General features: G+C 40.4%; 1 protein-coding gene across 7 annotated transcripts in view; it reads left to right on the top strand.

Annotated features, from left to right (window-relative positions):
- FERMT2 (fermitin family member 2) overlaps positions 1–23,948 on the top strand; it is a 132,762-nt gene that overhangs the window by 73,065 nt on the left and 35,749 nt on the right. For all 7 annotated transcript variants that reach the window (XM_032251089.1, XM_032251085.1, XM_032251091.1 and 4 more), the window contains exon 4: positions 17,616–17,750. In XM_032251089.1, the coding sequence (XP_032106980.1) occupies positions 17,616–17,750 (135 nt within the window). The remainder of the gene's footprint in view (positions 1–17,615; positions 17,751–23,948) is intronic.

Below are 23,948 nucleotides of genomic sequence, written 5' to 3'. Positions count from 1 at the left end.
TTTTTAGTAGAGACGGGGTTTCACCATGTTGACCAGGATGGTCTCGATCTCTTGACCTCGTGATCCACCCGCCTCGGCCTCCCAAAGTGCTGGGATTACAGGCTTGAGCCACTGCGCCCGGCCTGGATTTTTTCTTTTTATATTTTTATTTATTTTTTGTTTAAATAATAAACAATGTCAGCCATGCTGAAGTACATTGATAATATCTCAGCTCACTGCAACCTCTGCCTCCTGCGTGCAAGTGATTCTTCTGCCTCAGACTCCCAAGTAGCTGGAACTACAGGCGTATGCCACTATACCTAGCTAATTTTTGTATTTTTAGTAGAGACAGGGTTTTGCCATTTTAGCCAGGCTGGTCTCAAACTCCTGACCTCAGGGTATCCGCCCGCCTCAGCCTCCCAAAGTGCTGGGATTGCAGGCGTGAGCCACCATGCCTGACCTTCTCTTGGATTTTCTGTGTAAAGCAATCGTATCTCTTCTAAATAATTTTTCTCTCTTCCTTTCCCATTTTTATATATTCTTCTTTATCTTACCGTATTGGATTAAACCTCTAGTACAGTATTGCGTAATAGCAGTAATGATGACTGTTGTTGCCTTGTTTCTGAGTTGAATGGAAGTGATTTTAACATTTGACATTGAGTTTAATATTTGTTGTGTTTGGGGGGAGGTCTTTTCCTGTTTTGTTTTGTTTTTTGCTTTTTGAGAAAGTGCCTTGCTCTGTCACCCAGGTGTGAACACAGCTTATTGCAGCCTTGACCTCCTGGGCTCAAGCAATTGTCCTGCGTCAGCCACTGAAGTATCTGGGACCACAGGCATGCACCACCATGCTTGCCTAATTTTTGTATTTTTTTTTTCTCGTAGAAACAGGTCTTGCTGTGCTACCCAGGCTGGTCTTTAACTTCTGGGCTTAAGCAGTCCACCTGTCTTGGCCTCCCAAAGCACTAGGATTACAGGCAGGAGCCAGACACCTAGCCTGCTTTTTAATTGTTAGGGCCTTTAACTCAAGAATGCATGTGCATTTTTACCAAATGGAGCTTAGGAAGTGACTTGCCCAAGATCACGCAGAGAAAGTCAAGAACCAACCTAAGTGGTTCTTGTCGTTCTCTGTGACAAGAATCTAGAGCTTCTTATACCTTACTTCCTTATACCGATCTTCACTGGCCTCATGCTGTCATCAGATCTCATAGATTTTTTTCCTACAAAACGTTTTGTGCGTTAATTCTTCATTCCACACTCTGCTGCATTGAATGAGGTTAGACGTTGAGAAGATTTTCAGGTTGTTACACTAATATTGCTCCACCTTCCTAAATATATCTATAGCGGGTGTTGGTCTTTCTTTACTGCTGCTGCTGCTGCTTTTGGCTGCATGGCATCTGAACTTTTGGTTCTGTGTTTTGGAAATTTCCTACCTTACGTGTTGTATGAGACAAAGCCCACCTTCCTCTACAGAAACCATAAAGTCCACATAGTTGTTTCCCAACCCCCCTCACAGATAGAGTGCAGGCAGTTGGCCAGGTCTAGGTTACATGCACATCAGGAAATTTCTCCTAGAACTTTTGAGTCAGGAGCTCTTGACTCAGATGAGCCAGGATGACAAATACCTCATTCCAGTGTCGTAAGTGGCAGCAACATCCAGCTTCTAAGACAGAGAAGCCATCGTCCTGTGAGAACACCCATCCATGCATTGAGTATATTGCCCATTTACCCCTGGGGGATCTCATAGAGTTAGAATTTGCATTTGCAGTGTTTGAAATTTAGATTACAAAAAGATACTATATAATAAACATGTCTACATTATCCCATTTATCCACCTAGAAATACACTCGGAGGTATTTCACTAGAATGTTGACAGAGGTTATCTCAGGGTGATATTTCAGGTATGCATTTTTTATCCCCAATTTTTATACTTTTGCAATTGTTTGTTGTTGCTGTTTTTAACAATTTAATATGCAATTTTTGTGTAAACAAGAAAAGCTATTTTTTATTCAAGGATCAAAACCACCTTTAGCTTTTGATGTTTTTGTTTAGAATGTAAACTCTAAAGTCAGAACCATGCCTTTCCATCTTTGTATTCCCAGTATAGGGCGTGGCCTTAGAGAACATTAATTGAATTAATTAATTGAATGAATGAAGAGGGGGAAATGATGAAATAAATAAATTAAGGAGCAGTTAATGCTATCACTGGGATCATATGGAAATAAATGATCTATGGCCAGGCACAGTGGCTCACACCTGTAATCCCAGCACTTTGGGAGGCCAAGGCAGGCAGATCACTTGAGGCCAGAAGTTCAAGACCAGCCTGGCCAACATGATGAAACCCTGTCTCTACTGAAAATACAAAAAGTAGCTGGGTGTGATGGCATGCACCTGTGGTCCCAACTTCTTGAGACGCTGAGGCAGGAGAATCGATTGAATCTGGGAGGTGGAGGTTGCAGTGAGCCAAGATCACGCCACTGCACTCTAGCCTGGGCAACGCAGTGAGACCCTGTCTCAAAAAAAAAAAAAAAAAAGTAGTGATCTATTACAGGGTGTTCAGGGAATTTCTGCTTCATTGGGTGGTTACATTATATTTCCTCTAAACAGTCTTAACAGCTGTTAAGGGTCTGTGAACTGCCAGTATTAGTGGGTAGAAATTTACATAATATTTTGATAAATTATAAGACTAAAGTCTTTCTGGCAGAAAAGAGAGGGTCTTAAAGAGTGGTAATTTTCTTTGTAGATATATTAGAGAATACTCTTAAGAACTAAGGCACTTGATTATGAAATTGTCTAAAACAAAAGGGGTTGTGGTTTATAGACTAGTCATGTTTACATGAAGGATCAGATACCAAGGGTACAGATTTCAGAAATCTAGGAGGTACATAAAATTTAGATGATCACAGTGTTTGATGAGAGTCCAAGTACTTGACAAGTGTGAATAGATAGATGTCTTCACATGCTGGCAGCACAACAGGGAAGAAGGTATCTGATAGCAGGTTCTGTGCTGCAGACTACTTAACATCATGAAGAATTTGGGGGTAGGATGGGGTCAGTATCACAGAGCAGGGTTCCTAAGATGGGGTCCCCATTTGGAGGAAACCAGGAGAAAAATTAGGGCATAAAGATCCAGTCAAATAGTTATACAGTTGAGATTTGGCTACAGAAATAAATAAGACAACAGCTAATCGGCCTTAAATAATATCTATTTAATACATGCATATTTAATACATAATAATTTAATACTGTTGTTGCTATAAAACATTATAAAGTAAAAGCACAAATATGAAAATTATAAAATTTCATATTATAAAAATTGTAAAATGTTCCTATGTGTGTTAGGAAAGAGGGAAGGGTATTTGATTTGCCAAGTGGTTAAATTCTGTGTTGGCAAACTCTGGCCTGCAGTCTGCTTTTGTGTGGCTCGAGAACTAATTAGGCTTTTACATTTTTTTAATGGTTAAGAAAAATTAATATTTTATGCTGTGAACATTATAAAAATTCAAATTCCTATGTCCATAAATAAAGTTGTATTGGAATATAGCAACATTCATTTGCTTAGGTATTGTCTGTGGTTGCTTTTGCGTTACAATAGCAGTGTTGAGTAGAGCTGCATAACCTAAAATATTTACTGTCTTTACAGAAAAAGTTTGCCAACCCCTGAATTACATTATAGGAAACGTTATTCTAGCGGTTTATTTTCTTTTCACCACTGAAACTGAACAGTGAAGTGACAGTATACAGCTCTTCCCAGGAATAATTAGAATTTTTTTCTGTTAATATTAGGTTACTTAATTTTCAACCCAAGTTATTAAATATTTCCCCAAATTAAAATGAAATCACTAAGTAGTGGTCATCGTGATTTAATTAATTTAACCTTCTTGTGTCTACTCCTGTGGCTTTTGCTTACTTACTGTACAAGCAGTAGAATTAAAACTGAGAAAAATGAGGACATTTCCATTGCTACCAAAATACAGTTACCTAAGGTTACCAAGTAAATGTGAAGGGTGTGCCAACCGCTGTAAAAGGACAGTGATGCAAGACCAGCAGAACACTGTTTAAAGGGAAATACCTACTTTTGTGAACACTGACAACATTTCCAAGCTTTTTATTTGGTAAAAATTGTCTTTCTTTTATAATTTAACTCTTGATAAAATGCTTCTGTGTAATAATTTTTTTCTTCCAAAAACGCACTTTCAGACCAGTGCTTCTGTGTAATAATTAAATGAAGTTTTTGTTGCATTTTCCTTTTCCTTTGGACAGAAAGACTATTGGCAAAGAACATCATTTTTTTTTTTTAATGTAACATGTATTCTGGCACGCAGACTTCACAAATGAAGAGCCTTCTTAAGAGGAAATGAAACTCTCCCAAAGTCTGACAATCAACAGACAGCTACTTATAGTAGCTGTAAACACAAAACACATTCTTTTTAAAAAATGTGTTTTGTGTTTAGAGCTTGTTACCATTCTGTATTATCAGTAGGACATGTCATTTAGGTCTTTCTGCCTTAGATACATGCTGATTCATTCCTCTTTTTTCTCTTTCTGTTCTACTCTTGTGAAGATGAATTTGGTAGGGATAGAGAAGCACAAAACGCTGGTGGAACAGAACGCAGATTGACTGAAGCTCAGTTGTGTTTAAAAAATTTTTGTAATTATAAAAGTAATTTGATTTAGGTAAATTAAGCTGTACATAAGGACTCTGTACAAAAGGGTTTGTTTTAGTGGTAACAATAAAGATTAGATGTTTAAATAAAGATGAAAAGGAAAGAAAGATTCACTTAAACTACTTTTTTGTACTTTCATTGTTCTATTTCTGCCCTTAAGGAGAGATGATACTTTCACTTAATCCTGAAAATTGTTCGGTGCTTTTTGTTACTTTTCTCTCCATATTCATTTTGCCCCTTGTCAGCTAATAGGGTTTTGGCTACATATAACAGAAATTCAGACTTTTTCTTTTCTTTTTTTTTGAGACAAGAGCCTCTGCCTCGCAGGCTGGATTGCAGCAGCGTGATCTGAGCTCACTGCAGCCTCTACCTTCTGGGTTCAAGTGATTCTCCAGCCTCAGCCTCCTGAGTGGCTGGGATTACAGGGTGCCCGCCACCACACCCAGCTAATTTTCGTATTTTTAAGTAGAGGTGGAATTTCACCATGTTGGCCAGGCTGGTCTCGGACTCCTGACCTCAAATGATCCACCCGCCTCAAGCCTCCCAAAGTGCTGGGATTACAGGCATGAGCCACCACACCTAGCCAGAATCCAGATTTAACAGTGCCTTAAACAAGTAAGGGCCTTCTTTTTCATATAAGAAGTTACTTGAGAAAATGAGGTGGTTTCTGGAACTGGCTTCCTTGTTCAGCTGTGTCTTCAAGGACAAGCTCTCTCCATCCCTCAATTTCTTACCCCTCAGCATGTCAGGTTGGCCTCATGTTTGTAAGATGCCTCCTAGAGCTCCAGGCATACATAGGTTGAGTGCCCTAATCTGAAATTTAAAATGCTCCAATTCTTGAAACTTTTTGGCTGCGAATGTAAACTCTGAGGAAATGCTCATTGGAGTATTTCAGTCAGGTTAGGGGTGCTCAACCTGAAGCTGCATTTAAGAGGCAGAGTATCCACCTCAACTCTCTTCTCACATCTGTGTCCTAGCAGCAAAGCAAAACATCCCAGAAGCCCCCGTCACATCTTATTGGTCCACCTTGGGTCATATGGCTGCCCTTAGCTGCAGGGGAGGCTGGGAAAATATTAATATTACTTAACTTTTCCAGTTTCCTTAAAGGGCTGAGAAATGGCCGGTCAGTTAGCCTGTCAGCAGACCTGCCACATGCTTTTAAGTATCTAGTCAGTTACACTGAGCAAAAGGGCCAGAGTTTAAAGAAATAAAAATGAAATTTTTATTAAGGAGAGGACCCCAGGGGCGTCTTATAAGCTGTGTCCTTTAATTTTATTTATCCTTTTGATCAGCTTTGTTAAGGAATAATTTAAGGTAAAATAATCATAATAGCAAAATTTATTGCATTTTGACTAATGGACCACCAGCAAGATATAGGACAGGTCCCCCATACCCCTCTGCTGACAATCCTCTTTACCCTCTGACCTCTGGCAAACCACTTATCTGCCTTCTACCACTATAGTCTTGCCTTTTCTAAAATGTCATGTAAATAGAATCCTGCAGTATTTGGTCTTTTCTGTATGGCTTCTTCCATTTAGCATAATGCTTCTGACCTTCATCCATATTATTGTGTGTTATTAACTCCGTCTTGTTACTGAGTAGTACTCTGTTGTATGGATGTACCATAATTTGTTTATCCATTCACCCGTTGAGGGGCATTTGGGTTCTTTCCAGTTTGAAGCTAGTGTAAAAAAAAAAAAAAACTTCTATGACCATTCCCTTAGAGGTCTTTGTGGGAACATAGGTATTTACTCAAGAGCCATAAAAACTATGAGTAGGTTTCTGGGTCATATGATATGTGGATATTTGTCAAATATTGACAAATAATAAATAAATAGTCAAATAAATAGTCAATTTTTTTTCCAAAGTGGCTGTATTATTTTGCATTCTTACTGGCAGTGCTTGAGTTTTTGAGTTTGGGGTATTCTAGCAGGTGTGAGAGCCTGTCTCCTTATGGCTTTAATTTGCCGTAATTTCTTTTATTACCCTAGTGACCAGTGATATTGAGCATCTATTCATGTGCTTAATTGCCACCCATATAATGGTGAGGTGTCTGTTTGAATCCTTTGCCTGTCCGTCTTTTAAATTCAGTTGTCATCTGATTGGGTTGTAAGCATTCTTTGCATATCCCAGATACGGAAATTTTATTGGATATATTTTGCAAATATTTTCTCACAATCTGTGGCTTACCATTTCATTAACGGTATTTTCTAAGAGCAAAAGTTTTCATTTTGTTGAAGACAGTTTATGATCTCTGTTGCCCCATTTCTTTTCTGTTTCCCACCTATCTAGTAGATGAAGGGGTTTTGGTGGGTGGTTTTTGTTTGTTTGTTTGTTTGTTTTAGGAAGGGTTGTTTTGATTACATTGATCTTCATCTGTGACTTACTAGCTATCATGACTTTGATTTTGCCATTTTAGTGGTTGCTCTAGGGTTTACAGTATATGGCTTTAACTTATTTACAGTCTACCTTCAAATCATATACTACTTCACACATAGTATAATAACCTTACAACAGTTTAGTTTCATTTCTCCCTTCCAGTCCTTTTGTTAGTGTCATATATTTTATTCCTGTATATGCCAAACCCCACAATATGTTATTTTCCCCCTAAAGCAATAAAGTATTTAAAAATGAGCAGAATGGTCTTTTATATCATATATTCACCATTTTTCAGTGCTCTTTATAAGTGTCCTTTCCATGTGGTCTCCTTTTTCTTCTACCTGAAGAACTTGATATGCATCTCTTTTTTATAGTGCCAGTCTACTGGTGATGAAGTTTTGACCTTTTGTTTGTCTACAGAAGTTTCAATTTGGGGCCAGGCATGGTGACTCATGCCTACATGTAGTCCCAGCACTTTGGGAAGCCAAAGATTGCTTGAGCCCAGGAGTTCGAGACCAGCCCGGGCAGCGTGGCAAAACCCCATCTCCAAAAAGTACCAAAAAATTAGCTGGGCATCGTGGTATGCACCTGTAGTTCCATCTGCTTGGGAGGTTAAGGTGGGAGGATCAGTTGAGCCCGAAACGCAAAGGTTGTAGCGAGTCAAGATTGTGTCACTGCACCCCAACTTGAGCAACAGAGTGAGACCCTGTCTCAAAAAGAAAAAAAAATTTTGATTTGCCTTTATTTTTGAAAGATACTGCAGCTGGGAGAATTCTAAATTCCACCCCTTCTCCCCACCGCGCTCCAATAATTGATGTCCCCCAGTTGCCTTCTGATTTGCATAATTTTGGAGAAGTCTGTTATTGTTTCTCTGTATATTTTCTGTGTGACTTTTAAGATTTTATCTTTACCCTGGTTATCAGCAATTTGATTATGATGTTTACTTAAATAGTTGTCTTTTTTAAATTTTTTCATTTTTTTTTAATTTTGGAGACAGAGTCTTGCTCTGTCACTGAGGCTGGAGTGCAGTGGCACAATCTCGGCTCACTGCAACCTCCGCCTCTCAGGTTCAAGCAATTCTCCTGCCTCAGCCTCCTGAGTAGCTGGGACTACAGGCATACACTGCTATGCCCAGCTAATTTTTTGTGTTTTAGTAGAGACAGGGTTTCACCATGTTGCCCGGGCTGGTCACGGACTCCGGAGCTCAGGTAGTCGGCCGCCTCGGCCTCCCAAAGTACTAAGATTACAGGTGTGAGCCACCACACCCGGCCCTGAAATCATTTTTTTTAAGGTTTATTATAACTTTGAGTCCATTGATCTTTCTGCTGCTAATCTGCTATTAATCCCATCCAGTGCCTTTTTTGTTTGAGATACATTTTTCATCACTAGAAATTTGATTCTGGCTTCTTTTTTATATAGATTTCTCATTTACTCTTTGTTTTCCTCTAGTTTCTTAAACATATGGAATATGTTTATAATAGCTATTTCAATGCTTTTTATCTATCATCTGAGTTATTTGTGCTTCCCCGCCCCACCCTTTACTCCTGGCTATGTGTCATTATGTGTCATAGCAGCTGGATTCTTTTGTATTGAGTTGTGTTGGCTTTTCTTCTGGTCACTAAATTACTTGGAATTAGTTGGCTCCTTTTGCTTTGAAGCTTTATTAGGGTAGACTAGGGGCACCATTAGCCTTAGGACTAATTTCGCCTCATTACTGAGGTAATAGTCTTCTGGGGATTCTTCTCAGTACTCTGTATAGAGGTGTCTCTGCTCTCCTAGATGGGAACATTAACTGTTTCAGCCGTTCCACAGTCTCTGGTAGCTTCCTCTTAACAAATGCACAGATAGGTTTCAGCGAGACCACAGCAAACACTTCTGCAGACCCGGAGAGTACTCTGTGGAGCTCCCTTCTCTCCTGTCCTCTGCCCCACACGTTCTAGCCACCTTGTCATCCCTGAATGCCGTCCCAGATCTCTCAACACTGCAAGACCTGGCCCCATGCGTCCCTCCCCTGCCCCTAGGCAGTAAGCTGGTGCACTCAGCTCATCCGTTTGGGCTGTCTTTCTTTTCTGCATCTTGTTGCCTAATGTCCGAAAGTGTTTCTTTTTCTTTTCCTTTCTTACTGTTTAAATAAAACAGGAGAGTAAATCAAGTTCCTGTTAGTCCAACTTACTTGAAATCCTCCATTCTTAATTTTTCCTCGACTTTCTTCTAGCCTTGCATCTTTCTTAGAAAGCCATCATATGTTCATTAAAGCATTATGTATCATAACAAAACCATTTATTTAGCCAAATTTTAAACTGAACATATTCAAGGCTGAACTCACGGTATTCCTTTCCAAATGTCTCACTCCCTCCTCCCTCCTTTCTGCCCTCCCCCCAAGTAGTTACTGTAGTAGTAAAAGGCCCCTCCATCCCAGGTACACATACCAGGCGCATGGGAGTCATCCTTAGCATTGCCATCTTCCTCACCTACCCATTCTCATTATCAGCGCGAGATGTTCATTTTGCCTCCAAGAGGTATCTTTAGTCTCCACATCTCTCCCTCTCTCCACCGTCCACTGCTCTGGTAGTCCACTTCGCCACCACCTCTTCCTGTTCCAGGAGCCTCCTAAGCAGTCTTCCTTTATCCATTCTTTTTCTTCCTAATGCATTCTTTATTCAGTAAGCAGAAAGATTTTTGAAATTATTATTATTATTTGAGACGGAGTCTTGCTGTGTCACCAGGCTGGAGTGCAGTGGTGCGATCTCAGCTCACTGCAACCTCCGCCTCCTGGGTTCAAGTGATTCTCCTCCCTCAGCCTCCCGAGTAGCTGGGACTACAAGCACACACCACCACGTCCAGCTCATTTTTGTATTTTTAGTAGAGACTGGGTTTCACCCTGCTGGCTGGGATGGTCTTGATCTCTTGACCTTGTGATCTGCCTGCCTCAGCCTCCCAAAGTGCTAGGATTATAGACATAAGCTACCACACCCAGCCTGAAATTATTTTTTAATCAAAGGAATAACTGCAAAATTACAGTAAAAAAGGCTTATAGCATGAAACTACTTTTCTGCCCAATTTCTCCCCAGCACCTGCTTGCATTCCCTACCACTTTCTACTCTTTTACTGTTTCTGGCTTTTATTTTAATAATTCTGAATATGTGCTTATAGTATTGTTTCTTGATTTATCAATTTTAGATATCTGTTGATGTTTTTCCACTCAACCCTTTCTTTTTTGTTGCTGTTTTTTTTTTAATGCAGCCTCGCTCTGTCCCCCAGGCTGGAGTGCAGTATCTCAATCTCAGTTCACTGAAACCTCCGCCTCCCCAGTTCAAGTGATTCTCCTGCCTCAGCCCTCTGAGTAGCTGGGATTACAGGCACATGCCACTACACCCAGCTAATTTTGTATTTTTAGTAGAGATGGGGTTTCACCATGTTGGTTAGGCTGGTCTTTTTTTTTTTTTTGAGACGGAGTTTCACTCACGTTACCCAGGCTGGAGTGCAATGGCGCAATCTCGGCTCACCGCAACCTCCGCCTCCTGGGTTCAGGCAATTCTCCTGCCTCAGCCTCCTGAGTTGCTGGGATTACAGGCATGCGCCACGATGCCCAGCTAATTTTTTGTATTTTTAGTAGAGACGGGGTTTCACCATGTTGACCAGGATGGTCTCGATCTCTTGACCTCGTGATCCACCCGCCTCGGCCTCCCAAAGTGCTGGGATTACAGGCTTGAGCCACCGCGCCCAGCTTAGGCTGGTCTTAAACACTTCTGATCTCAAGTGATCCACCTGCCTCAGCTTCTGAAAGTGCTGGGATTACAGCGTGAGCCACCTCGACTGGCCTCAGCCCTTTCTTTTCTTCTTTATTATAACTGTTATAATTTTTGGCTGAATCACTATTACTGTTTATATTAGCAAAGCAGACATTTTTACTTTCCAAGCCGAAATGTATATTTTTACCTTTTCTATCTCATATGCCTTTTTTTTTTTTTTTTTTTTTTTTTTGAGATAGGGTCTCACTGTGTCACCCACACAGAAGTGCAGTGGTGCAATCTCAGCTCACTGCAACCTCCACCTCCCAGGTTCAGGTGACTCACGTGCCTCAGCCTCCCAGGTAGCTAAGATTACAAGCACACACCATCACGCCTGGCTAATTTTTGTATTTTTAGTAGAGATGGGGTTTCACTATGTTGGCCAGGCTGGTCTCAAACTCCTGACTGCAGGTGATCAACCTGCCTTGGCCTCCCAAAGTGCTGGGGTTACAGGCACCAGGCTAGTTTGTAACTCCTGAGGGCTCAAGGAGTTTTCTCATCTTTGCTCCCCAAAGGGTCATAGGCCTTTTTATCATTTGCTGCTTTTGCAACAATTATCTGTTGCTGATTTCTTTTATTTATATTACTCACCTTAATTTTCAACACAATTAAATACATTTTCGGATTGTAGTCAATCTCCCCACCTTTCTTTTTTTCTTCCTAGACATCCTCTTGCACTCTAGGGTGGGTATTTTCTCAGCCCAGGCGTAGAGTCACAGCCCTGGGACGTACCTTCAGCATTATCTTCTCCCTTGAATTTGACCTTGGAGTTTTCCTCAGTGTTGATTTGCTGTCTTATTTTGGTGGAATATATTCTCTATCAGGGTAGTAAGGAAAAGGTGAATGGGTTGTCAGTTTTTGAGATATTTGTCTTTATTCTGCCTTTCAATAGAATTGTTGTATCAAAAATTATTTTTCCCTCAGAATTTGAAAGTCACTGTTAAATTATCTTTTGGCTTCCAATGTTACAATTAATAGTTCTGATAGTGTTCTTCTCTTTTTCTTTCTTTTCTTTTTTCTTAAGAGACAGGGTCTTGCTCTTTTGCCCAAGCTGGACTGCAGTGTTGCAATCGTAGCTCACTCTAATCTCGAACTCTTGGGCTCAAGCAGTCCTCCTCCTTCAGCTTCTCGAGTAGCTGGGGCTCCAGGTGTGCACCACCATGCCTGCCTCATCTTTAAATTTTTTGTAGAGATGGGATAACACTATGTTGCCTAGACTGGTCTTGAACTCCTATCCTCCCACCTTGATCTCCCAGAGTGCTGAGATTACAGGCATGAGCCACCATGCCTGGCCTCCTAACAGTGTTCTTGATTTTTATTTTTAATCTCTCTCTTTTTTTTAAATTTGTATTTGTAGACTGCCTTTTCTCTCTGGAAGCTTTTAGGATCTTTTCTTTTCCTTGCCATTTTGAAATTTTGTAACGATGTGCCCTGCCTGGCTAGGGTTTTATTTTCATTCATTGTGCTGGAGACTTCTGACCAGGAGATATTTCTTGTATTTATATTATATTAAATATAATATATATTTAATTGGAGTTATTGTTTTATATTATTGATAATTTCCTCCTCTTTGTTTTCTCAGTTCTCTCTTATTATTAGTCAGACATTGTTCTTAGGTCAATCCACTTGCTTGACTTTGTATCTCTTCTATTGGATTTTGTTGGGGGGGTGACTATCACATTTTAATTTTCAGCGTTTTAGGCTCTTTTATTTTTATTTATTTTTTGAGACAGAGTCTCGCTCTGTCACCTAGGCTCAAGTGCAGTGGTGTGATCTCAGCTCACTGCAGCCTCTACCTTCTGGGTTCAAGCTATTCTCCTGCCTCAGCCTCCCAGGTAACTGGAACTACAGGTACTCACCACCATGCCTGGCTTGTTTTTGTATTTTTAGTAGAGATGGGGTTTCACCATGTTGCCCAGGCTGGTCTCAAACTCCTGACCTCAGGTGACCTGCCACCTTGGCCTCTCAAAGTACTAGAATTACAGGTGTATAGACTCTTAAGCAGCTGAAGTTAAGGTGTCAGCAGGGCTGCGTTCTTTTCTGGAGGCTCTGAGAATGAATTTTGCTTGGTACAGTTTGGTTCTATGTGATTGTAAGACTAAGTAAGATTCCCTCTGGCTTGTCTGCCAGAGGTCAGTCTCAGCTCCTAGAGGCCTTCCACATTGCTCGTGGCCCCCTTCGTCTGTCTTCAAAGCCAGTAACAGCAGGTCAGGCTCTTCTCTCTGAGTTTATCTGACCACCCCTTCTGTCTCATCTCTCTTCTGCCTGCCTCTTCTGTTCCTGAGGCCTCATGTGATTACACTGGGCTCACTCAGATAACCCAGGGTAATCTCCCTAAAATCAGTTGATAAGTATTCTTAATTCATTTTATAATGAATTATAAAACTCACAACACTACCTAGATTGGTATTTGTGTAACCATGGGTGGGTATCTTAAACCTTCAGAATTCTGCCCACCACAGAGGCCTTTCTCAAGTGTCTAGTAATCCCTGGCTGTTGGTTCAGATGTTTAATGCAGGGGCATTATCCATACCTAATATGAAGCTCTATATTGAGTGGAGTTTAGCTCGTCATCCCTCTGTAAGGTATTTAGACATATTGAGCAAGCTTTTTCAAACATCAGTATCTAAAAGATCTTTTCCCTAGGGCTGTTCAGGTTCTTCTGTAAAGGATCCTAAAGAGTGTGTGTCTGTGGAATAGGTTACCTGAGTTTAATTCAGTAATGAAACAGGAAAAGGATGTTGGGGTGGACTAAATTTTTCAGGTAGTCTCTTTTCTGTGCCTCAGCTTGATGATTAGAACAGTGAATCAGGGTATTTCCCGTTGGTACCTCCTTCTACAGACACCTTGGTTTTATATTTCTCCAGTTTACAAAGTTAGTGTTCTGTCTGACTTCTGCCTCCCAAAACTTCTGAGATTTCTTATCCAGAAATTCTTATTTTCTTCCATTTTGGGGGCCCTTATAGGTTTATGTTTTCTTTATTTTTACGTGATTTTGAAAAGGATTGAAAATAAATGCACATGTTCAGTATACATTTTTAACCAGAAATGCTTCATCTACCCTGAGAACCCTTTACCTGTGTTTCTGAGTTTCCTCACCCTCATGCTTTTCATATGTATAGTATTTATATAGCCTGTGTAGATTAGACTAGATTTGTCTTCTCTTTGATAACCTGCTAATTGTAATGAACATTGAATTTCAATGCTGTTGTTGGGTGTGGTGGCTCAGGGCTGCATTCCCAGTATTCTAGGAGGCTGAGGAAGGAGGATTGCCTGAGCCCAGGAAGTGGAGGCTGCAGTGAGCTTTGATCACACTAATACTACTTCATTCCGGTATCTGGAATTACAAGTGCATGCCACCACATCCAGCTAATTTTGTATTTTTAGTAGAGACAGGGTTTCACCACGTTTGTCAGGCTAGTTTCAAACTCCTGACCTCAGGTGATCCACCCGCCTTGGCCTCCCAAAGTGCTGAGACTACAGGCGTGAGCTGTCATGCCCAACTGAGTGTTTCTAATAGTAACATTCAAATAACCAACAGAAAACCAGACCCAAACCCATATACTTATTAAAATAATTTATTTGGACTTCTTATTTAAACATGAACAATGTTTATATAAATAAAAAACCAAACAGAAGAAAGTCCAATGTGGTTTGCAGCAATTGCTACCATGTTATTTTTTTTTGAGACGGAGTTTCGCTCTTGTTACCCAGGCTGGAGCGCAATGGCACGATCTCGGCTCACCGCAACCTCCGCCTCCTGGGTTCAGGCAATTCTCCTGCCTCAGCCTCCTGAGTAGCTGGGATTACAAGCACGCGCCACCATGCCCAGCTAATTTTTTGTATTTTTAGTAGAGACGGGGTTTCACCATGTTGACCAGGATGGTCTCGATCTCTTGACCTCGTGATCCACCCGCCTCGGCCTCCCAAAGTGCTAGGATTACAGGCTTGAGCCACCGCGCCCGGCCCCCATGCTAATTTTTATATGCAAATTAACTTTGAAGAAATCTCATAGAAAAATGAGAAAAGGGGCTTGGCACAGTGGCTCACGCCTGTAATCCCAGCACTTTGGGAGCCTGAGCTGGGTGGATCATGAGGTCAAGAGATGGAGACAATCCTGGGCAACATGGTGAAACTCCATCTCTACAAAAATACGAAAATTAGCTGGATGCGGTGGCATGCACCTGTAGTCCCAGCTACTCAGAAGGCTGAGGCAGGAGAATCTCAAAACTGGGAGGTGGAGGTTGCAGTGACCCGAGATCACGCCACTACACTCCAGTCTGGCAACAGAGCAAGACACCGTCTCAAAAAAAAAAAAAAAAAGAGAAAAGGAAAAAATTATATATCAATGACTAAAAACACATGAGAAGATGTACATTACTACTAATCAAAGACATAAGAGAAGAATATATGTCGATCTTGTTCCACCTTTGCCTTAAAATTATCACCTTTAATCCAGTAATTCTACTCCTGTGAATTCTGAAATAAAATATGGAAAAAGATGAACATAGATGTTTGTAGAATTATTAAATATTAGTTATAATGGTCTCAGTATTAGAAGAGTGATTAAATTATGATTTATTTACATAGTAGAATGTTACGCAGTTGTTAAAGTGATCATTTACTAGTCATATTTCATCTTTTATATTTTATTTTTTGCCCTGTCTTATGGTTCTGAAAGAACACATTTTAAATGATTCAGTTATTTATACTTTTTTCAGGGGCAGCTTTCAAATTTCTACCATGAGTGGGGAGGGGGGCAGTGGGTAGGGGTGTGTGTGTGTGTGTGTGTGTTCTGAGTTATTTTCAGTTTTGACTTTCATGAATAAAGTTACTATAAATGTGCCTTTTCGTCGCCTTGGGTAAATAGGGGAAGCATGTCTTGAGTTGTGTGGTACATGTATGTTCAACTTTATACAGAACTGCTGAGCTGTTTTCAAAACATTGTCTCATTTTACAGTCCCATCAGCTGCTGATGAGAGTTCAAGTTCCTCTTTACATCCTCACCGACACTGGGTAGCATGTCTTTTTAATGCTGGCCTCTCTGATGTATGGATACTGCTATCTCATTGTGGTTTTAATTTGTATTTCCCTGATAACTGATAATGTCAAGTATCTTTTCATGTGCTGCTTGGTCATATTTTAAAGTGATTGTCCAGATCTTCAGTTCATTTGTCTTATTATTGAGTTGTTTGGGCTCTTTATATATTCAGAATACAAGTCTTTAGTCAGATATGTGTGCTGCAAATACGTTGTCCCAATATATGCTTGCCTTTTTGTTTTCTCAACGGTGTCTTTAAAGACTAGGTTGGTTGGTGATGGCTATTTTTTTTTTTTTTTAATAAAGGGCAATTTTTTGTGGTTCTTTTTGTGTGTGTGTATGTCCTATCTAAGAAATCTTTGTCTTATGCTTTCTTCTAGTTTTATTATTTTGGCTGTTATATTTAGATCAGTGGTCATTTAGAATTAATTTTTGCATATTGTTATATAAGGGTTAATGTTCTTTAAAAATATATATATGTATCATTGCTTAGCACTGTTGAAAAGATTTTTCTTTCTCCTTGAATTGCCTTGGCACCTTTGTCAAAAAATTCTGGTCACCTATCTTTAGGTCTGTTTGGGGAGCCCTCTTCTATTTCATTCATTTGTATGTCTTATCATTTAGCCAGTAAGTGCAATGGCCTGATTGATACAGCTCTACCGTGTCTTAATAAAATCAGTAGTGTAAGTTCGCCAACTTTTTAAAGAATTGCTTTGACTGTTCTAGGATTGTTCTCATTTTCATATAAATTTTATAGTCTGTCAGTTTCTACAGAAAAGTTGGAATTTTGACTGGGATCTCGTTAAATCTTTAGCTTAATTTGAGGAGAATTGACTTCTTTTTTTTTTTTTTTTTTTTTTTTGAGACGGAGTTTCACTCGTGTTACCCAGGCTGGAGTGCAATGGCGCGATCTCGGCTCACCGCAACCTCCGCCTCCTGGGTTCAGGCAATTCTCCTGCCTCAGCCTCCTGAGTAGCTGGGATTACAGGCACGCACCACCATGCCCAGCTAATTTTTTGTATTTTTAGTAGAGACGGGGTTTCACCACGTTGACCAGGATGGTCTCGATCTCTTGACCTCGTGATCCACCCGCCTTTGCCTCCCAAAGTGCTGGGATTATAGGCTTGAGCCACCGCGCCCGGCCGAGAATTGACTTCTTAACAAAATGAAGCCTTGCAATTTGTGAACATGATGTTCAATATATAATATATAATGTATGTGTGTGTGTGGTTCCTTGGATCATTTTAAATTTCTTTTGTTATTTTCATTTAACCATTTTGCCTGTTAACCGACTCCTCAAATGAAAAGCGATTCGAAACTTATAGCCATTTGATACAGGGCAGAAAATTTGAATCAATTAAAATTTGAGATTTGGTAATGATGTAAAAATATCATAACATTTACCTCATTTATCATGTGTACCTTATGACATACAGAATAAAGAACATCATATAATATAATCTCAATTTTCCTTCCAGTTTCATATAAAAATATATAAGTAAGGGCTTCTAATATTTTCTTTCTGTACCTTAGTAGATTGTTATCTCTACTTTGAGGTCATCACATGTATTATATAGTTATGAATTAAGGATGCTTTGGGTAGAGTTTTTTTGGTCATAATCAATGTTTTGCATGCCATTGGTATCTGACACAACTCAGACATAAAGAAATTACAGTTTCATATCTTGAAACAGTAGATTTATTGAGTGTAAAGTGTTTAAATTTTCTGTTGTTCTAGTAAAACAATCTGTTTTCTAACAGATATCAGACACCCTGAAGAACTTTCTCTCTTAAAGAAACCCAGAGATCCAACAAAGAAAAAAAAGAAGAAGCTAGATGACCAGTCTGAAGATGAGGCACTTGAATTAGAGGGGCCTCTTATCACTCCTGGATCAGGTAAGACTTTTCCCAAGCAGTGGTCTCAAAGTGAGAACTGTAGACTGTGTACCTGTGTCTTTCTGGTGGTGGGTAAATGGATCATGTAGGTCAAGAAGAGTATCAAGTTAAAAAAACAAAAACCTCTCCTTCAGCGTTTTTCTCTCAGTCATGATATCACTATCAAGTGTTGTTGGTTTCTCTCATGTGCAGATCATCATGTCAAGTGTTAATAGTTGAATCAATAAAGAGGAAGCCCCATTCTCTTGTTCAGAGAGTCAAAAGGAATAGTACCATAATTGGAATCAGGCAGAAATTGGAAATTTTTTAGTATGTAGGTCATGAAAACCACCACTATTTAGTTAATGCATTATTCCTTAAAGTCTTACGTAAATTCCTTTTGAAAAACCGTCTCTCCACTGGATGCGGTGGCTCACGCCTGTAATCCCAGCACTTCAGGAGGCTGAGGTGGGTGGGTGGATCACCTGAGATCAGGAATTCGAGACAAGTCTGGCCAACATGGTGAAACCCCATGTCTACTAAAAATATAAAAATTAGCCCAGCATGGTAGCGAGTGGCTGTAATCTCAGCTAGTTAGGAGGTTGAGGCAGGAGAGCTGCTTGAACATGGGAGGCAGAGGTTGCGGTGAGCTGAGATTGCGCCATTGCACTCCAGCCTGGGCGATGATCAAAAACTCCATCTCAGAAAAAAGGAAAAAACAACAGCCGTCTCTCTGCTTTGCATTTTCTGTTTCCCTGCCTTCCTACCGTTTTTCTTTAAGGTTTCACTCCTTTGAGGAGCTTTCTTAGATTCCCTTTCATTACTTTTCCAATCTGAATTAGGCATCCTTCTGTCATAAGTCAGCAGAGTTTTCTGTTTGGTGGTGTTATACTGTGTGTTCTCCCCTGCTGATGTGAGCTCACTGAATGAAGGGACTATCTCACTTTTTTGTCACCAGAACCTAACTCAGCATATGGCATTCAATAGGCATTCAGGTAATGTCTGTTGGGAAGCTTGGTGACTAATTAAGTTATGTCCTTTAATAGTGGCCATATACCTAGACTGAACATTGCAGTTTTCCACATTTCCATCAGCCACAAATTTATAAATCCGTTACTTAGGTCCCTTCGGCAACTTTTTTTTTTTTTTTGAGACAGTCTTGCCCTGTCCCCCAGGCTGGAGTGCAGTGGTGTGATCTCAGCTCACTGCAACTTCTGCCTCCCAGGTTCAAATGATTCTCCTGCTTCAGCTCCCAAGTAACTGGGATCGAAGGCACCCACCACCATGCCCAGCTAATTTTTGTATTTTTAGTAGAGACAGAGTTTCACCATGTTGGCCAGGCTGGTCTAGAGCTCCTGCCCTCGTGATCCACCCACCTCGTCCTCCCAAAGTGCTGGGAGGTTAAATTTGCTAATTAATCTTACTAATAATATAGTTCATTCTAGTTTTTTAAATTCTGAGATGATGATGGTAATAGTAATAATGAAGCAACGTTTACAGAGCACGTACTGTGCAGTGCCCACGACTGTTTTATGCACTTCACCCATGGAAACCCATGTAATTTTCACTACAGCTCTTTGCAGTAGATTCTATTAATACCCACATTTTATGGATAAGGATAAGAAATTATGGCACAGTAGTGCTAGAACGTCTTAACGTCACAAATCTTGTAACTTTTCTTTAACTGTGCACTGATTGCATTTTGACAGATATAAAGAAATAAGACAGTACGTACTTTTAAGTAGTTTATAGATTAGTGGAGAAACAGTTACTGTACTTAAGGAGGTAATATGTAATGTTAAATGACCATTTAACATTTATGGAAGATAATGTCTTCGAAATTCAGAAAACAATTCCAAACAAAGTTTGTGAATTCAGCTTTTAAGTTCCAGTGGCTAGGTTTGAGATGGGAAAAGGCAATCCAAGGAGAAAGAGTGATACTGACAAAGAACATCCTTGCAAAAATATAAGATGTGAATAAATGAGTTGAGCCAGTTTATGGCGGAGAGACCTCTGAGATCCTTTAGGATAGCACTGGAAGATACTTAATGGCAGACAATGGAATTTAGACCAGGGCATTGTAGAACGATTGGTTTCTGAATATGTTACAAAATTATCAAATCGTTATTGTAGAAAAAGTATCAGATTTACTTCCAGTCAATAATTGTTCAGGAGGGAATGTGGAGAAGGGTTGCCGATATTGGTGGAAGCCTACAGGTTGAGGAAGAGGTAAAAGAGAATAAAAGGGGCCAGGCGCGGTGGCTCACAGCTGTAATCCCAGCACTTTGGGAGGCCAAGGCAGTTGCATCATCTGAGGTCAGGAGTTTGAGACCAGCCTGGCCAACATGGTAAAACCCTGTCTCTACTATAAACACAAAATTAGCCGGGCATGGTGATGTACCCCTGTAATCCCAGCTACTCCGGAGGCTGAACCTGGGAGGCAGAGAATCGCTTGAACTGGGGAGGCAGAGGTTGCGGTGAGCCGAATGGTGCCATTGGTACTCCAGCCTTAGCTACAGAGGGAGACTTTGTCTCAAACAAACAAAAAAGAGCATAAAAGGCTATGTCCATGTGATAATGTGACATAGTAAGAAATAAATATGGTCATGTGCTACATAGTTATGTTTTGGTCAATAACAGATTACCTGTATGGTGGTAGTTCCATAAGATTACAATACTATATTTTCTTTTTCTTTTTTACTTCTCTCTTTTTTTTATTTATTTATTTTTTTTTTTGGTGACAGAGAGACTCTGTCACCCACACTGGAGTGCAATGAGCAATCTCAGCTCTCTGCAGGCTAAAGGCAATTTTCCTGCCTCAGCCTCCTGAGTAGCTGAGACTATAGGTGCATACCACCACCCCCAGTTACTTTTTGTATTTTTAGTAGAGATGAGGTTTCACTATGTTGGCCAGGCTGGTCTCAAACTCCTGGCAGCAGTGATCCACCCACCTTGGCCTCCCAAAGTGGTGGGATTACAGGCATGAGCAACCGTGCCCAGCCCCGTATTTTCACTCTACCTTTTCTGTGTTTAGATACACAGATACAGATACTTACCATTGTGTTACCTGCAGCATTCAGTACAGTAATGTGCTGTACAGGTTTGTAGCCTGGGAGCAAGAGACTATACCATCCATGTAGCCTAGATGTGCAGTAGGCTATACTATCTAGGTCTGTGTGAGTACATTCTGTGATGTTCACACAACAATGAAATCCCCTAACGATGCATTTCTCAGAACGTACCTCAGCCCTATTGTTAGTGGATGCATGGCTGTTCTTGCTCCTTTTCATTGCATCATTGGGCTGTTCCTGTGCTGCCCAGTGTTTGGCTAGCTTGTGCCCAAGAAGCACATCTTTACCAATTCTTACCCTCCCGAACCATGGGCTCCCTTGTTCTTACTACCATCAGTTCCCTTTCACCCAGGCTGCAGCTCATTTTACTTCTGGTCTGTGTACCATTCCACAGTTCTTTGCTTTCAGATGCCTGACCACTGGACAACGTTGCACGCCCTAAGGGACATTTGTGGACTCTATTTATGAGAGATCCTTTTCAGAAAGAAAACCAATGTTTTTATTAAAACATTGCCACTACTGTCAGCCACATTTATTGAGCAACTTCTTGTCCAACACACTACATGTAATATATTGAAACCTCACAGTTAAATATATTAATTGAACAATTTTGAAAAACAGCATGAGAAGAGAAACTCAGAGTGGCTAAATCACTTGCCTGGGAACTAATTCCTGGCTACTGGTAGGGCTGAACTGTGAGCCCAGGCTCATCCCACTCCCGAGCTAGAGCTTTCACCATGGCGCTATGCATGCACCCGCCTCCTTCCCCCTTCTACTCCTCACAAGTGCACACAGAACCGTAATTTTACTAGATATGTCAGTGGCCAGAGATGCCATAACCTAGCTTTTACTTAATTTGTGTAGCCTTATTTACATTAAAGAAAAAAAATTAGTTAAAATTTAAATTCTCTAAGAAATCCTTATGCTCTACCGACGTACTGGCAATCAGAATCTTCCCATGTCAAAATTAGAAGCAATAACGCTGAACATTTCTATAAGTCTTAGAGAGTTAGAATTTGGGAAGTTTGAGGAGGTTTTGTTGCCTGGAAACCACAGGTAGAAGACCAATATGCACAGAAATTCTGAGAGTATGCTGGTCCAAGAAGAAGGAAATCTTAAAATTTTTTCATCATGAAGAATGGCTAGAAGCAAACCCTATGAGTATGAAAAATACAATTCTCAGTTTATATTTTACAAAACAAAAAGACAAGAAGCTGCTGGTAGAATTGGAAACACTGGATACTTTTGTCATAGTTTCTTCTTACCAAAAAGTGCTGGATTACTGGTATGAGCCACTGCACCTTTTGGGGAACCAGCCCAACCCTGTGTGTGGGTGCTCCATGTCCCAGCGGTGATGAGGAGTGAGAGAAGGAAATAAAGACACAGGAGTAGAAGTTCACAGCATGGGTCCAGGGGTCCAACGCACTCTGACGAGGGGTGAACTGCGTTGGCCCTGATCTGTGGGCTTTTATTAGGTAGACACTTGTTAATTGAGGAGTGGGGCAGCAGGGAGGGATGATTAGGGGAGGCCTTGAAACTATTGGGAGAGGTCTTGAAATTAATGTGGGCAAGATAGCCAAGGGGGAGAGGTGTGGTCTGCAGTATTCAGTAGCAGACGGGATTCTCATGCAAACTGAGAACACAGAATTCTACCACCAGTTGCTACCAAGGTACATTAGCATCAGAAGCATAGCAGATAAGATGCTACCAGATCTGACCACACCCAATGTATCACAGGGCTTTTATCTCCCAAGCCTTATGGACACAGAGTAATCAAGATTACTCCATGTTCTGAGAACCTAGGCGGAGCCTGTGGCATTCCGGTAATCTCTGCCTTGCAAGGCTTTTCCTCCTTGTAAGCTCGCATCTGCAAGGCCTTCCTGGATGTTGTGAGCAGAGGTCTCCTCCCTTCTCAGAGATGTTACGCAAGTCCTCTTTACGGGACCCTCATGCAGCCTCCATATTGAGAAGGCATTCGTGGGACCAAAGCAGTATGTCCTGCCCTGCAGCCACCCCGCGGTGTTCCACGGTTTCACAGCGCTCTCAGATGGGCCTTACCTTAGGCCTCCTGTTGCTGCTTGATTTCTATTTTACTGCACCAATATTTGATATAGCTTAGTTCAGGGTATAAACTTCAGTGTACAGTAAGCAAAGCAAGCTTATAATTATTTAACTAGAAATAACATAGGTCTGCCCCGGCCATCCTGACCCACACACCTAGCCTCAAAACATTTTATAAAAGTATTCTTTAAGTACAAAAGTATCACATGCTCATAGTAAATATTCAAATATTACAGAATTATGTATGTTTTCATTTATTTTTCTAACAAAAGTGGTACTGTGTTATACACACATTGTGTTTTCTCACTGATACATACTAATGGACCTCGTATTTTTTTAAATTATAAAATTTATACATTAATACAGTCTCTTTATAATAAACTCAAATAATATAAAAAATGTATTAAACTTAAGGTGAGTTCCTCTTAAACTTATTCCCTGGCTTCTCCTTCTCAAGAGGGAGCTATTTCTTGATTACTACATATAACTAGGTTGTAAGTTTGTAGACAAACTTGAGAGTACCCTTTCTGTGTGTTTATATACATGTGTGGGTATATGACTTGCATGTCTGGTTTTCTTCTAAAAACATAAATGAGATCCTAATATATATTGTATGCGCTGCAATTTGATTTTTGGTGATCAGTGTTTTGGTGATCTTTCTGTGTCAAAGCAGAGAAGTTTCCCTAGTTCTTATAAATGACTTTAGAGTTTTACCTATAGAAAAACTATCTTTACCTGTTTTTCTACCTAGGTGGTATCTAATTTTTCTGTCAAATATATCCCAGAGCTGGGTGTTCTGGTGCACACCTGTGGTCCTAGCTACTTGGGAGCCTGAGACAGGAGGATCTCTTGAGCCCGGGAGTTCAACCTGGGTGCTCACACCACTGCACTCCAGCCTGAACAACAGAGCAAGACCCTTTTTCTAAAAAACACATGTATGTGTAGATACATATGTATCTATACACTTTATATCACACACACACTCTGTTTCTCTCTCCAGAAAGTTTCTGTGGCCTACACTTCCATCAGCAGTATATGAAAATGCCTCATTTCCTACATTTTACTCAATATTGAATGTTGTAAATCT

Source organism: Sapajus apella, unplaced genomic scaffold (genome assembly GCF_009761245.1).
Source record: "Sapajus apella isolate SASKATOON/1434 unplaced genomic scaffold, GSC_monkey_1.0 scaffold74, whole genome shotgun sequence".
Classification (NCBI taxonomy): Eukaryota; Metazoa; Chordata; class Mammalia; order Primates; family Cebidae; genus Sapajus; species Sapajus apella.
The sequence above is the reverse complement of the archived record's forward strand: the minus strand, read 5'-3'. Positions and strand labels throughout refer to the sequence as shown.